This window comes from Castor canadensis, chromosome 17 (genome assembly GCF_047511655.1).
Source record: "Castor canadensis chromosome 17, mCasCan1.hap1v2, whole genome shotgun sequence".
NCBI classification, from domain to species: Eukaryota; Metazoa; Chordata; class Mammalia; order Rodentia; family Castoridae; genus Castor; species Castor canadensis.
The window spans coordinates 59,203,373-59,216,276 of record NC_133402.1 but is presented as its reverse complement, the minus strand read 5'-3'; the positions used below and the strand labels follow the sequence as shown (position 1 = coordinate 59,216,276).

Here is a 12,904-nt window from a genome sequence, read left to right as displayed (position 1 = left end):
TTATTTCTGCCTATTGGTCCAGTTGTCTCTCCCTGCACTGTTACCGCTCTGGTTTAGTTATAACATTAAAGTAAACCATGTCATGCTGTGGAAGGTTTTTCATCCTCGTACTTCCATGTACATGAAGCTGCTCAGCAAGTCACACACATACACACGCCAATGGGGCTTTTCATCTTCTCACTAAACACAATTGAGCATGGGGAAAACTGGGGTCTTCTAGCCTCAGATGTGGTGTAGTTCTCCATTTGTCATTTTCCTGTGGATGTTGTTGAATGTATTAATAGCATTTAATATCTTATGTACTTAAAATTATCTTTTAAAATTGATTTCATTTTCTAATCATTGAGGGAACAGAGAGCTACAAGTGAGTTTTTCTTTTTAACATAATACTTTGGATTCAGCACCCTTGCAAAAACATTCTGATTAACGACTTAAGTTTTAGATTTTTGGGTCATGATAGTACTTGAGTGTGAGTCTTCTAGAATATGTATCCAGAACTAAAATTGCCAGGTCATAGGAAGCATGATTGTGTGTAACCGTATGGCTACGTACTGTACAACTCACTGCAACATCAGCTTTATGAATAACGGTGTGGACCTTCTCAGTGATGGTAAGAGTGAGTGATATTTAAATGTGCATAACAGCTTGATTAGATACACCGAAGCAGCAACAGAAGGCAGCTTTTCCTCAATGTTTGCTGCAATTTTTGGACATAGCTTCACTTTCTACATCTTTCTTTTATGTTCATGCTGTTTGACATTCTAGATTTTAGTAGGTTTGTTGTGATTACAAACCTAAAGTCTTTGTATTTTCTGTTTATCATGTTTTTCTCTGCTTTCCTCCCCTTTGGTGAGGAGGTCACTAATTTTTCTTTGTAACCTTTTCTTCTGTAATGCTGAACTCTGTTGGTTTTCTTGGTTATTGTGAAATTTGACATTCAGGAGATAGAAGGTGCATTACACAGGTAAATAAAACATGAAAAATTTAATACAAGAATTGATAACTCTTAAAAGGTGCTTAACTACTAAACAGGGGTAGGTTGGAGAACTAAAGACAGAGCAAATGGTACTCCAGGGCCAAGGGAGCATGAGAAAGAGAGGACTTTGGGAACAGATGGGTGCCTCCTGGCTAGGTGGGCTTAAGCCTCAGAAGAGAGGCAGAGAAACCTGCAGGAGGGCCTTGGCCATGAACCGGGTTCACTGGACAACACACCCCACAAGCCACAGAGCTGACTGCCATGGAAGATGCTCGTGAGGAAGAGAAAGCCCTGTGGCTCCAATTGTCCGCCATCGTCCTCTACTGGCAGAGCCCAATAGCAAACTCTGGCAAAGATGCCCATGCTGGAAGGTAATAAATTAGTAACAGATGCACACAGCTTTACATTTTTGAAACAACAGTTATCTTTAGTTTCATAATATGAAGCTCACCATCCTAGCTGTCCCTTCTTAGCTGCTAGCATTTTAGTTCCACTGTGTTTTGAGACCCTCACAAAAACCTAAAACCTTTGGCTGTTTAGCGTTGTGCTTTAGGTAAGTGTTCCAAGGGCCCATGTGTTAAAGGCATAGCCTGAAACACCCAAAACTAAGCCAAAGGAATGTTTTTGCATTCTAAGCTGATACCTCATGTTTCTGTTACAGGAACGGAAGGTTGGTTGACACTCATTACCAGCATATTTACACTGCCTTCACTCCCCACAGGCCACTTGTGCCTTAATGGTACCCTTTCCTTAATGGTACCCTTTCCTTCTTGTTATCTGCTGCTGTGCTCTGGAGGGCAGATTGTGTGCTACCACCTGCTGCCAACTTGTCCACCTTGCCTCCAACTGGTGTATACCAAAATATAACAAAGTGCTCAACACTTTAGGTCCTCTGCTGTCTCAAAGCTGCTTATACTTATCCTGATGCATTCCTTAGCTTTCTCCAGTGCTTTTCCGTTTTTGAATTATGTGTCAGCTTAGGGAGCAGTTACGATGTTGGCATGAGGTAGATGGATTAGGCATTAGTTCAAAATAGAAATCACAGAAACTATTTATTGTACATGTACTTAGCACAATCTTAAACATTTCAAGTAGCTTATAGTTCACTTGCAGGTAAACTGGAACATTAAGTATCAAACAGTACTTGTTGCTTAATACCTTGTAAGCATTTTAAACACAATGTCACAAGACAGAATTGTTGAGATGGGCATGGCATTGGGACAGTTCTGGAATAGACCATCTGCACATGCACGGAGGAGCCAAACCAGATTATCCTTAATTTGAGTACGCTTTGATTTTTATAGAACATAGGAAATCTGTACAGTGAAATAGCAGTGATGGGGACAAGAAGCCTATTTGTTCTTACAAAGCTTGAAATGCGTAAGAGGCACTTGTTTAAATATCTTAGACAAGCAGAAATTCTGTAATTCTGTCCCACTGTTCTAAAAGATGGAAAGCCCCCTTTCTTCCTTGGCACTGCCTCTCCTGTGAGAATACTGATGGAGGCCTGGGTTTGGGACTTGCATTTTTGTATGGAAATGTCATCACATAGGGGATGGTCTGCAGTCAAACTCCACTATCACTATTTAAATATACCACCACCACTATAGCTCCAAATTAGGAACGAACCTCCAGGCATACAAGCACCCGAGGTGGCAGCCAGAAGGACTTTGACAGTGTGAGCTCAGGTCACTTATTTTCACAAAAGAAGTGCCTGCAAATGCTGGTAGCTGCTCCTCCCCATGTCAGGGACAGGATATGTAGGCAAGTCCTAAGTCAGGTGTGCAAAGTCACGGCTGAGGGTTTGAAGACACAGACCAGTGCCTCATTTCTGGACAGAACAAATCCAGTGAAGTAGTTCTTGCCTTTATGTAACCACCTCTTACTTTCATCCAATGGCCATTTTGATTTAAATGAGAAAATACACATATGCACACATCCTATCATGTCAGGACAGTAGCACTTATCAGCTTCTGGGCTGTCCATCAGGAGTCAGCTCGTGCCTGTAAGACACTTGGGGTCATGTTCATCAGCTTCTGGGCTGTCCATCAGGAGTCAGCTCGTGCCTGTAAGACACTTGGGGTCATGTTCATCAGCTTCTGGGCTGTCCATCAGGAGTGAGCTCGTGCCTGTAAGACACTTGGGGTCATGTTCATCAGCTTCTGGGCTGTCCATCAGGAGTCAGCTCGTGCCTGTAAGACACTTGGGGTCATGTTCATCAGCTTCTGGGCTGTCCATCAGGAGTCAGCTCGTGCCTGTAAGACACTTGGGGTCATGTTCATCAGCTTCTGGGCTGTCCATCAGGAGTCAGCTCGTGCCTGTAAGACACTTGGGGTCATGTTCATCAGCTTCTGGGCTGTCCATCAGGAGTGAGCTCGTGCCTGTAAGACACTTGGGGTCATGTTCATCAGCTTCTGGGCTGTCCATCAGGAGTCAGCTCGTACCTGTAAGACACTTGGGGTCATGTTCATGATAGTTCATTGTGGCTGTAACAGGACAAGCTGCCTAGGCCTCTGTAGAGCCAGCCAGGATTACTGATAGAGTTCACAAAGAGCCTGTGGACAGAAAGCCTGTCTCCCTTCTCTAGAGTCCTATTGGGGAGCTGTGTGAGACAGTGTTGTGTATTAACAGTGATAAAATGAAAGGGCGCACTTACCACTGTGAAAAGCCCTTAATCAAATCTTCTTTTGATAGGTCAATCAGCACCTAAACAATCACAAACAATTAGTTCCGTTCCCAAAACGCAGTGGAATGAACTGGACTGGCGGTGAGGGTTTCAGAGTTCTTTCTGTGGGGCAATACAGTGTACACGCCAGCCTCAGTGTTGTTATTTGGAGTGTAATTTCAGGTGATTTCCACTTTTTTTCAAGTGCCTCATCAGTTGAAATGTGATAATATCGGGCTTTAAAGAGATGAATGTAAGTAATGCAAGCCCCACAAATGCCCTCTTCTCCTCAGGCGTCCTGAGGGTTGTATTTCCTCTACTTTAGGTAAAGTACCGAAATCCATCATCACCAAACTCTTGACACTGCTGTTTATCAAAACAACACTTAAGCCCGCAGTCCATGCTCACGTACTTTTGGAATGCTGAATTTGAATAGGCTTTAAGTTTTAAAGATATAAAAGACAACCCTCTCGATGAGGCCATACCCTGTTTGTGGTCAGTTCTAGTGATGGTCACCAGAATTTGACAAGGACTCCAGGAGAGACCGAGTGCCCACAGTCTCCCCTATACTTACTTTTCCTAACTCTTTCCTTCTGTGTGAGCCAAGTGGTCTACTATTTTTCACTGCGACATCCAGTGACCTCTTCTGTACTTCTTCCATGGGAACAAAAAATTCAAATCTTCAAGAATCAAAAAATACAAGAATTACATATTCCAGTCATTTTTGCTGAAAACCTGAAGTGTGTCTTCCCTTCTCAGACAGAAGCCATTGACCATTGAGAGGAAAGGTGCTGCTTTAGAGACTCTGCACATTATCTGATAGATGCTCCTGGAAGTGTCAGAGGCACTTGCACTGAGCACGCTACTAGGGATTGGAGTTTAGCCCTCTCTCACTTCACTCTCCTCACCCTGCTCAGAGACTTTCCTCAACCTCTTTCTTCTGGGGCAGTACTGGGGTTTGAACTCAGGGTCTCGTGCAGTAAGCATTCTACCACTTGGGCTGCACCTTTTGCTCACAGGGCTGGCCTCAGACTGTGATCCTCCTACCTATGCCTCCTGCATAGCTGGCTCAAGCCCTTTCTAAGCTGTCTAGTTACCTAAAGGTCTGGACACTGAATAATTAGGACTGCATGGAAATATTGACTGACCCAGCTTCATACTGTACTCACAAGAGGCCCCTGGAGCCCTTCTGAGTTTGTTTTTAGGGTAGGAGTTGCTAAGTCTTCCTAATAATCCAGGCTTATAATTTTGAGAATTACCAACAGACTTATTAAATGTTCAATCTCTCCCTCCTCTATTCTTCCATAGCAATTTGACATCCTTTAAAAATTTTGTCTGAGCTGTCTTCAAGCAGTCTCTCCCTTGTGTGGTTCTACCCTGTAGGACAGTGCCTGTGGTCAGTAAATGCTGAACGCATAAATTCATCTTTCTTGGTGAACTCAAAGCATCAGTTACTGCTCCTTTAAACTGGGTACAAGCCAGGTGACTACAGGTACAAGGGAGGCATAGATGGCCACATGTAACACAAGTGGTAGAACACAAACCCCAGTTCTGCCAAGAAAATGAGTGGTTATTGATCAGGGTAAGAGGGAGGCAATGAGGTACAATGTCTTCCTAAGCTGATGACAGCAGTGATGAGATTTTGGTTTTTGCACCCTGTCTAGCATGCATGAGACCCTGGGTTCAATCCCAGTACCAAAAAAGAAAAGACCAAAAAACAAAACAAAAAAACCCCACACAAAACAAAACTACTACTGACCCATCAAAGGCAAGAAACGTGATAAGTCTACCTACCAGTTTTGTCCTGAAGGATGGGGGAGAGGACCTGTTTCGCCTACCACCTCTGCTGTGTTGCAAGAGGGAAGCCAGGCCAAAGAGCTTGGAGTTCAGGGGGAATTTTAGGTCTTAAATTCAAGGAATGTTTGTTTTTAACTGCATTCTAGAAGGTAAAGCAGATCCCAGAAAACCAAAACAAAAAAGCTGACCATAGTAGGGAACATTCCTTAATCAGGAACACTTCACCCTCTGTGGACAGCAAAGGAGAGTGGCCTGTTTGAGAAGTTGCCCTGCTCAACCCTGGCAGGCGGTGCCTTTCACTGCGCTAGAAAGGCCAAGGCTACTTACGTCTCATCAAACCGGGGTTCCAGGGTCTTCCGCTTCACCGAGGTCTTCTTGCGACTCGCCCACCTCTTTTCTGGTAACAGGTAGATGCGGACGTAGGGATCAGCTCCACTGATGGTGCATGGTGTCAGCTTTCTGAGGTGTAGAGAAAAAGGGCCCTGGTTTCAAACACTGAAAACGCTCGTTCGGGAGAAAGCTGTTAGCCACTCAGCTTTTGGGGCCTTGAGGATAAAAATCCTCTGTAGTCTAGACAGGCAAAATACCAGATCCATGCATTTTTGTACCACTTGGGGTACAGCAAGTACTTTCCAGCCAAGGGGCTGTACTGACTCTCAGCCATCCAGGACAGTTTGGTAGTGACTGCATCTGAGCGAAGCCCCTGGCTCCTGAGCCCAGCAGCAGCGTCAAAGGAGGACCACCGGGCCCCCTCCCTTTGACTCATGGTTCTCAGAGCTTCCGTAGCACCCGCACCTGCAAGCGTTGACGAGCACCCGGAGGCAGCGCCGCAGGCACACATAGCGCACCGTGAGCTGAATCTCACCCAGCCTGCGGTCCCCGCCTCTGTGAAGAAAGGGCTTGTCACTTCTCATCATTAGGAGAGCCGACCCTCACCCCTGAGACAGAAAAGCATGTCCTAAGTGAAGCCAGAGCCACGTGGGCCAGTACTCGGCACGTGTGGACCCTGGTTCCTGGGGGGACTTTGGGTGACCTTGAATTTGATAAGGGTTTGTTCCACCTTGTAAGGTTATTGTAAAGGTTAGGAAATCAGATTACACGCTCTGGGCCAGCAGCTGTCTAATGTCATAACCACACAGATGGCTCTCTCACTTGCCCCGTGTTCTTTCTATCATAGCACACTGCCTCTTGTGAAGATACTTTGTGGAAAACCAGAACTTGCACGGCTCAGTAAGTTCATAGCTTTCCATCCAGGGAGGTATTTTTGCTGCAGGTGGTTTTAGAAGAGATTGAGCAGAGAGGTGCATACTCTGTGTTGACGCTGACATCTGTCAGGTCAAAGCAGGAAGAGGCCAGGGAGTTGAGCGAGCACAGGCTGGGAGCCAGCCTCTTGGGTGGCCACGCGAAGGGCGAGGCAGGACATTTCATAGGTCTGGGCGACTTGACGGGCCCTGGAGAGTGAGGGCCTGGGACAGTCAGGAAGATGGTGGCTGAGTTCCTCTTCTTCCCCACAGGCTCACACAGCCCATTGGCACTGTCCTTGCCTTTGGGCTCTGGATCTGTCTCCTGGGCCACGGGCTCAGTGGCAGCACTGGTGGCCGTTGTGGTGCTCTTGACGGCTCCCTTGGTGTCAGAAGCAGGATCTGGGGGACATGGCACATCTGCAGGGCTGTCTCCCTGAGGTGGAGCTTTGGGACCCTGGTTGGTGGCTAACTTCTTGACTAACAGAGGGCCTTTCTTTAGGGCATCCGGTCCTGTGTACGGGCTCCCCAGCTCTCGTTCCTCCACATGCAAGAACTAGAAGTAAAAGACAGTGGTTTGTGGGTTGGGTCTACTACAGCCACATCTTCAGCCATTGTTTCTTCTTCCCCTTTTCCCCTCAGCCATCTCCAGAAATACGGTGCTCCATACATTCTGAAAAATGTTAACGCCAAAACACAAAGAACCAAACGATAAAAGTTAAGCTGCCCTTGTGTTAATGTGAAGCTGTAAGATCCAAGAAGCTTGCATCTCACTAGTGAAAAAGTAATCCAGAATAAACATTCCAGCCACTGGCAAACATTGACAAGAGGTGTCTGTCTTAGCTTGTACGTGGGGAAAGTCTTCCCTAAGGACATAGTGCCTTGTAGGCCTGTTCTCGTGAATTCTGAGTTCAAATTCAAACAACTTTGGGTTTCAAAACCCCCAGGTAAAGAAATTAAGATAAAATGGGTCCAGGTTTACAGTGCCCCTAAGGTCCTCCTGCTGCAAAACCTCCTCAGAAGAGATAAGCCTTAGTCCAGGAATGCTAAAAGTGTGCCCAGCCCACGTTACAAAACAGTCACCAGGAAAACAAAATTTACTCCCAAGATCCTTTTGTGATTCATAAGCGTAACTGGGTGCTCATGCCACTGTGTGACGTGCCTCCCTCAGACCTTGTACATCACCCACACGACACACAAAAAACTCCCAAGATCTTCAGATAACAGAATTAACAGATTACAGTGTAAAACATTTTCAAATGAATATAAACATAAGGAAATAATAATAATAATAATAATAAAAAGACCTGGTGAATTTGGACGAGATTAAAAACCAACACAGGCTAAAAAGTAAACTGGGCACAGCCAAAGAGAGAGTTAGTGATCTGGAAGACAATGGTAAGGAATTAGATGGGAAATGGAAGGTGAAGTTCAGACATGGAGGAGGGATGAGAAGGTGCAGTGGAGAGGTTCCAGAGGAAGGGATTTTAAAAGAATGGGTGAGGGAGGAGATGATTACATTTGAAGAGAGAATAGCTGTCAATATTCCAAAATCATTGAACAGCATAAATCCATCTCCTGACTTCTGACTCAGAGCAGGCTTGGTGCCGGGAGAGTTCACCTTGCTCCATAGGCAGAGCCCCCCGCCCTCACCCCAGGGATGGGGGAGATTTACCCGAAGCACCAGCCTCATGGAGATGAGGCTGTCCAGGCCTGAGTGGCCCAGCTGGAAGCGCTGCTCAAGGGTGAGGTCGGCACAGGGGAGGATCTGACACAGGGGCACGTCCAGCACTCCCAGAGCACAATCCTGGTCATCATCCAGCACCTGGCAGTGCCAGCAAAAACCAGGGGTTAAGCTCCACTGGCACCCCCTCTGCTTTCTCGACCCCAACTGAGTCTGGACCATGCAGCTATTGGCATCTGGGTCTCTGTAACCCAGAGAAGAGGGCACCTTGGAGTAGAGGTGTTATCTGAGGCTGGTCTGTGCATGGCCGTGGGGTTTAGGGACCAGTGAGCTATGCTGTTCCATGACGTGACATCCAGGCAGGCATAGGGCCCCACAAGATCCCAGCTCCACCACTTGGTCACGAGACCTTGGGCAAATCATTGACTGACTTAGCCTCTGTTTGCTCCTGTGTCAATAAAAGAGGTAACAACTCTTCCACACAGCTGTGGAAGGGACTTAAGGGTCTGCCTTCTACCACTGACCTTGGCACCAGCCTCAAGGAGATGAGGCCTTGTTTCCCACACACCAGGCGCTGACTCCTGCCCCAGCCTGCCCCTTCTCCCCTGCCCCTTCAGCTCCCCACTGTTCCTGGCTCAGAAACTTCTTCACTGTTCCAAGAGCTCAACTTCAAGCAAACCTTCACATGGAGCTGCTCGGCCTCCACACTGTACACAAAGAAAGGGAACATCTGGCTCCACACAGGGTCCTTGCTGTGGGGACATGTCTGGGAACAGAAGAGGATGAGATCACTGAAGGGTCAGAATGGCCTTCCTCTGCTCTCAGTGTGGTTCCCAGGTGCTCTGGGGATCAGACCGCATGGGCTACAGTAGAGGGGCACAGAGCAGGATAGCCAGACGCTAGGGTAAGGAGTGCATTGCCAGGAAGTTTCACAGAGGCTAAAAAATCATCTCACTGTCGGAAGAACTCACTTCGGGGGCTGGTAGGGTACAGGGTGCTAGATGGAAGAACTTTTTTTTTTCATTTATTCATATGTGCGTGCAATGTTTGGGTCATTTCTCCCCCCTGTCCCCGCTCCCTCCCTTTCTCCCCACTCCCTCCCCCTTCCCCCACCCCCTCGCTTCCAGCAGGAACTCTTTTGCCCTTATCTCTAATTTTTGTTGAAGAGAGTATAAACATAAATAAGGAGGACCAGGGGGTTTTGCTAGTTGAGGTGAGGTTAGCTATACAGGGAGATTCCTAGTAGATGGAAGAACTTGAGCCCCAATTCTGCTGTTTTGTAGCACTGTTCTTGGGCAAAGTCACATCTGTAATCCTCAGATTCCTAAACTAGAGGACTACTTTGAGACTACTGTAAAGACTAAAAATGCCCAATAGCAGTCAGTGTAAGTGAATTTCCTTCCCCTTCACCTTTCTCCCTAAAAGAGCCAGGTCCCCATTTTCTCACTCCAGGCTTACCTTACTCGTATATGTCTTCTTGCCTACCGACAGCTTGACATAGGAAGAAGGGTCTCTGCTGACCTTGTTCTGTGAGGGGGACCACAGCACTGAAAGTGGCTCAGCAGGCTTGAGCCTGAGTCCCATCCCCACCCTCCAGGCTCACCCATGGGTCCTGGAGCGGCCAATCGCTTCCCTTTTGAAAGATGGCTGCTCTGTGCTTCCTAGGCCCCTGCCCTGTCCCCTGTGTGAGCACTAGGCAGGACTGTCCCAGGGAGTGGTTCCAACTACTGACTGGAGACCAGAGTGGGGCCTGGCTCAATGCACACTGCTGTTCACTGGAGCTACAGGAACAGAGTAGAGTCAAGTTCTAGAGGCCCCTCCTCACTGTGTGACCCAGGAACTTAACCTTCTGGGTCCTGCTTATAAAATGGTTATAAAAACTACTGACATCTAGTCACCAGAAGGACCAGGGACAGGCTGCTGGCCACCCAGTAGAGCCAGTGAACTGCATTGCATCTCTTGTCATCCTCAGGCCGTGTGTGCACAGACCCCGGCTCAGGACACAGGGCTGTGATTACTTTAGGAAAAAGCTGTCATGATTTGCCCTTAAGTTTCTAGACAGACAGACAGACAGACACACACCTTGGCAAACCTGGAGAGTTTTTTGGCTCGATATTCGCCGTTCAGGTATTCGAAAGGGTTTCTCTGCAGCACAAGAAGAACGGGGTTACAGAAACACACAGACATCTGAAAGTGAAGGGCGCAAGGCAGGGGGTGTGTGTGTTGCCTCTCACCGGCAGGTTGCAGGCGCTCTCTAAGTAGACCACGAGGATGGCTGTGGAGAGGCCACCATCGTCCTGCAAACAGATACAGCCTGGTTTTGGAGAAGACAGCCAGGCTTCTAGACTGACTGTGAGATCTCACACTCAGATCTCACACAACCTAATTTTTGTTTTTGTTGAGACAAAGAACACAACCATAGCACGACAGATTCAAGTTAGACAGGCACTGACACAGCTCTAAAGACCCCATCCTGTCCGGGGACACCGGTGATGCTCACAGGATGTTTGCTGAGAGGTCAAGCTCCCTGGCTGGGAGAGGTGGCTGAATGACATGTTCTGCAGGAGATGAGCAAGAACGGAGACAGAGGGAAGGACTGGACACTTCCCCTTCCCTGCCACTACCCACACAGTGCAACGCCCTCCTTTCCACTAGGGGGCGCCTGAGACCTGGAACTCACCTCGGCCACAGCTTCCTGGTCAGTGAGCAGTGACAGCCACTCCAGCCGCAGGTGCAGCCGACCACTGGTGGTGTCGTTCAGGACAAACCACTGTGGGGTAGGGACGAGAGGGGAAGGCTCAGGAACAGGGACATGCTACTGACCCTTTGGGGACTGCTCAGTGCTGGAACCTCAAGGGGATCCTAGTAGGGTTCCAGGGAAAGGGTGGACAACACAGGCAGGGTGCTCCATGGGCTCAGCAGGGCTGGTAGATATGGTGACATGGGACAGAAGGCCTGGCCTGCCTTCCCGTGCCATGCGATTGTCCCCTGCTGGGGGTCCTTACTCTGTGGGCATTCCCAGGTGTGCAGCCCAGCACCAAAAGGGCCATGTCACAGGGACTGAAGTGACCTGCTGGAGCTAGCCGAGGGATGAGGGTGGCTACCCTGGAAACCCTGGGGTTGGGACACTGCCTCTACCTCATCCACCACTCTGTTCGTCATGACATCTCCAAGGTTGATCTGCAAGCTGGAACACACAGGAGAGGAGTGAGTACAGCTATTTGCAATCTGTCGCAAATAGCCAAGCAGGGCCATCAGAACGGCCATCTTATCTATCCAGGAGCCAATGCGAGGCCATTGTCAGTCAAGAGCAGGAAGGACTCAGGAGCCATCAGGCCTGCCCCACTGGGCACACACTGCCCGGGGAGACAGTGGCTCCTGGCCTCCTAAAATACAAGCAGAGGCCCCTGGACACATTGCCTCTGTATTTCCCAACAGTGCTACTGGTATTTGAAATGGGATGATTCTCGACTGTGCACAGTGGTCTGGGCACGGTAGAAACTTAGCTTCCTGGCCCTGTGTCCTCTGAATGCAAGGTGCCACCTCCCTAGTCATTTTCACAGCCAAAATGCCATACTGATTTGAAAATGGTCCTGAGCGCCCTGCAAGGGACAAGTGCAGATGGCATGTGTGTGAGAGAGCAGGTGACTCCCGCACCAAGCCTCTCCCTCCCCCACCTGGAGCCAGGCCCAGCTGGAAGGTCCTGAAGCGCCCGCCTGTGTAACTCAGAATGGCGCTGGGAACTCCGATGCCTCTGAACTCTGTACCTAGGGCACACGCCACTACCTCAGTTCTAACCTGCAGCCCTGCAAAAACTGCAACTTTGCCACCCAAATGGAATGATCAGCAACCCCTGGTTATAAGCCATTTCTCGGGCCATCAGACTGTTTCCTGCTTTTCTTAACTCTTTGCTCATGGAGACAAGCTGGCCACCACAGGGCTGTGAAGATGCCAGTCAACTCCCTTCTCTGCCTCTGGCTCTCAGGGGAGCACTGCTAACAGTGGGGCGTGGGGCTCCCCTCCTCCCTCGGCTCACACCCACCCAGGCTGAAACATGCAGGGGTCCTTTCCCTAGAGGCTGAGCCCAAGTTCATGGATGACCCCCAGTCAACACACAGAGTCTACTTGTTTCTGAAAACTGAAGGAGCCTGAGTAGTTGGTGATTGTGACTCTCCAAACATTCAGCCCCTGTCCCCTGAGTGGCTCACGTTTCCGGGGTGGAGAGGGGTTTGGTTTGGTACCTCAGCTACTTCCATAGTAAGTAGAGGGAACGCTAGTGCCTTTATTTTGTAGGCCATTCCCGGTAAAGGGACTGTGTCCAAAAGATGATGGTCAGATCCAGCCCGGCCACTTGAACCAAATGGCCCGTTTGATGGCCACTGAGGGGCTGAGCTCCCTAGCTCACAGGGAACAGCCAGGGTTCCTGGGGATCGGGTGCCTGGCTGCCCACTGCTATCCTTGCCCACTGCTCCAAATGGGGACTCCGGGTACAGCATCAGTGAGGCAGAAAACAGAGCCCATCAGGCACAAATCTTGCCCTG

The 12,904-nt window shown here is 48.7% G+C and overlaps 2 protein-coding genes and 1 pseudogene across 5 annotated transcripts in view; 2 read left to right on the top strand and 1 right to left on the bottom strand.

Annotated features, from left to right (window-relative positions):
• Window positions 1-7,457, top strand: part of Cep70 (centrosomal protein 70) — a 52,909-nt gene extending 45,452 nt beyond the window's left edge. The window contains exon 18 of the mRNA XM_074059179.1: window positions 7,322-7,457. Coding sequence (XP_073915280.1) covers window positions 7,322-7,356 — 35 coding nt within the window. The 3' untranslated portion in view covers window positions 7,357-7,457. The remainder of the gene's footprint in view (window positions 1-7,321) is intronic.
• The window catches only part of Esyt3 (extended synaptotagmin 3), a 57,902-nt gene continuing 47,007 nt past the window's right edge, over window positions 2,010-12,904 (bottom strand). For all 4 annotated transcript variants that reach the window (XM_074059177.1, XM_020168284.2, XM_074059176.1 and 1 more), the window contains exons 11-23: window positions 11,502-11,550; window positions 11,044-11,133; window positions 10,598-10,660; window positions 10,446-10,508; window positions 9,822-9,890; window positions 9,043-9,129; window positions 8,355-8,504; window positions 6,748-7,235; window positions 6,234-6,323; window positions 5,766-5,897; window positions 4,216-4,321; window positions 3,633-3,682; window positions 2,010-3,420 (exon numbers count right to left, since the gene is read on the bottom strand). In XM_074059177.1, the coding sequence (XP_073915278.1) occupies window positions 3,384-3,420; window positions 3,633-3,682; window positions 4,216-4,321; window positions 5,766-5,897; window positions 6,234-6,323; window positions 6,748-7,235; window positions 8,355-8,504; window positions 9,043-9,129; window positions 9,822-9,890; window positions 10,446-10,508; window positions 10,598-10,660; window positions 11,044-11,133; window positions 11,502-11,550 (1,474 nt within the window). In that variant the 3' untranslated portion in view covers window positions 2,010-3,383. The remainder of the gene's footprint in view (window positions 3,421-3,632; window positions 3,683-4,215; window positions 4,322-5,765; window positions 5,898-6,233; window positions 6,324-6,747; window positions 7,236-8,354; window positions 8,505-9,042; window positions 9,130-9,821; window positions 9,891-10,445; window positions 10,509-10,597; window positions 10,661-11,043; window positions 11,134-11,501; window positions 11,551-12,904) is intronic.
• Window positions 7,788-7,874, top strand: LOC141418738 (small nucleolar RNA U13; annotated as a pseudogene).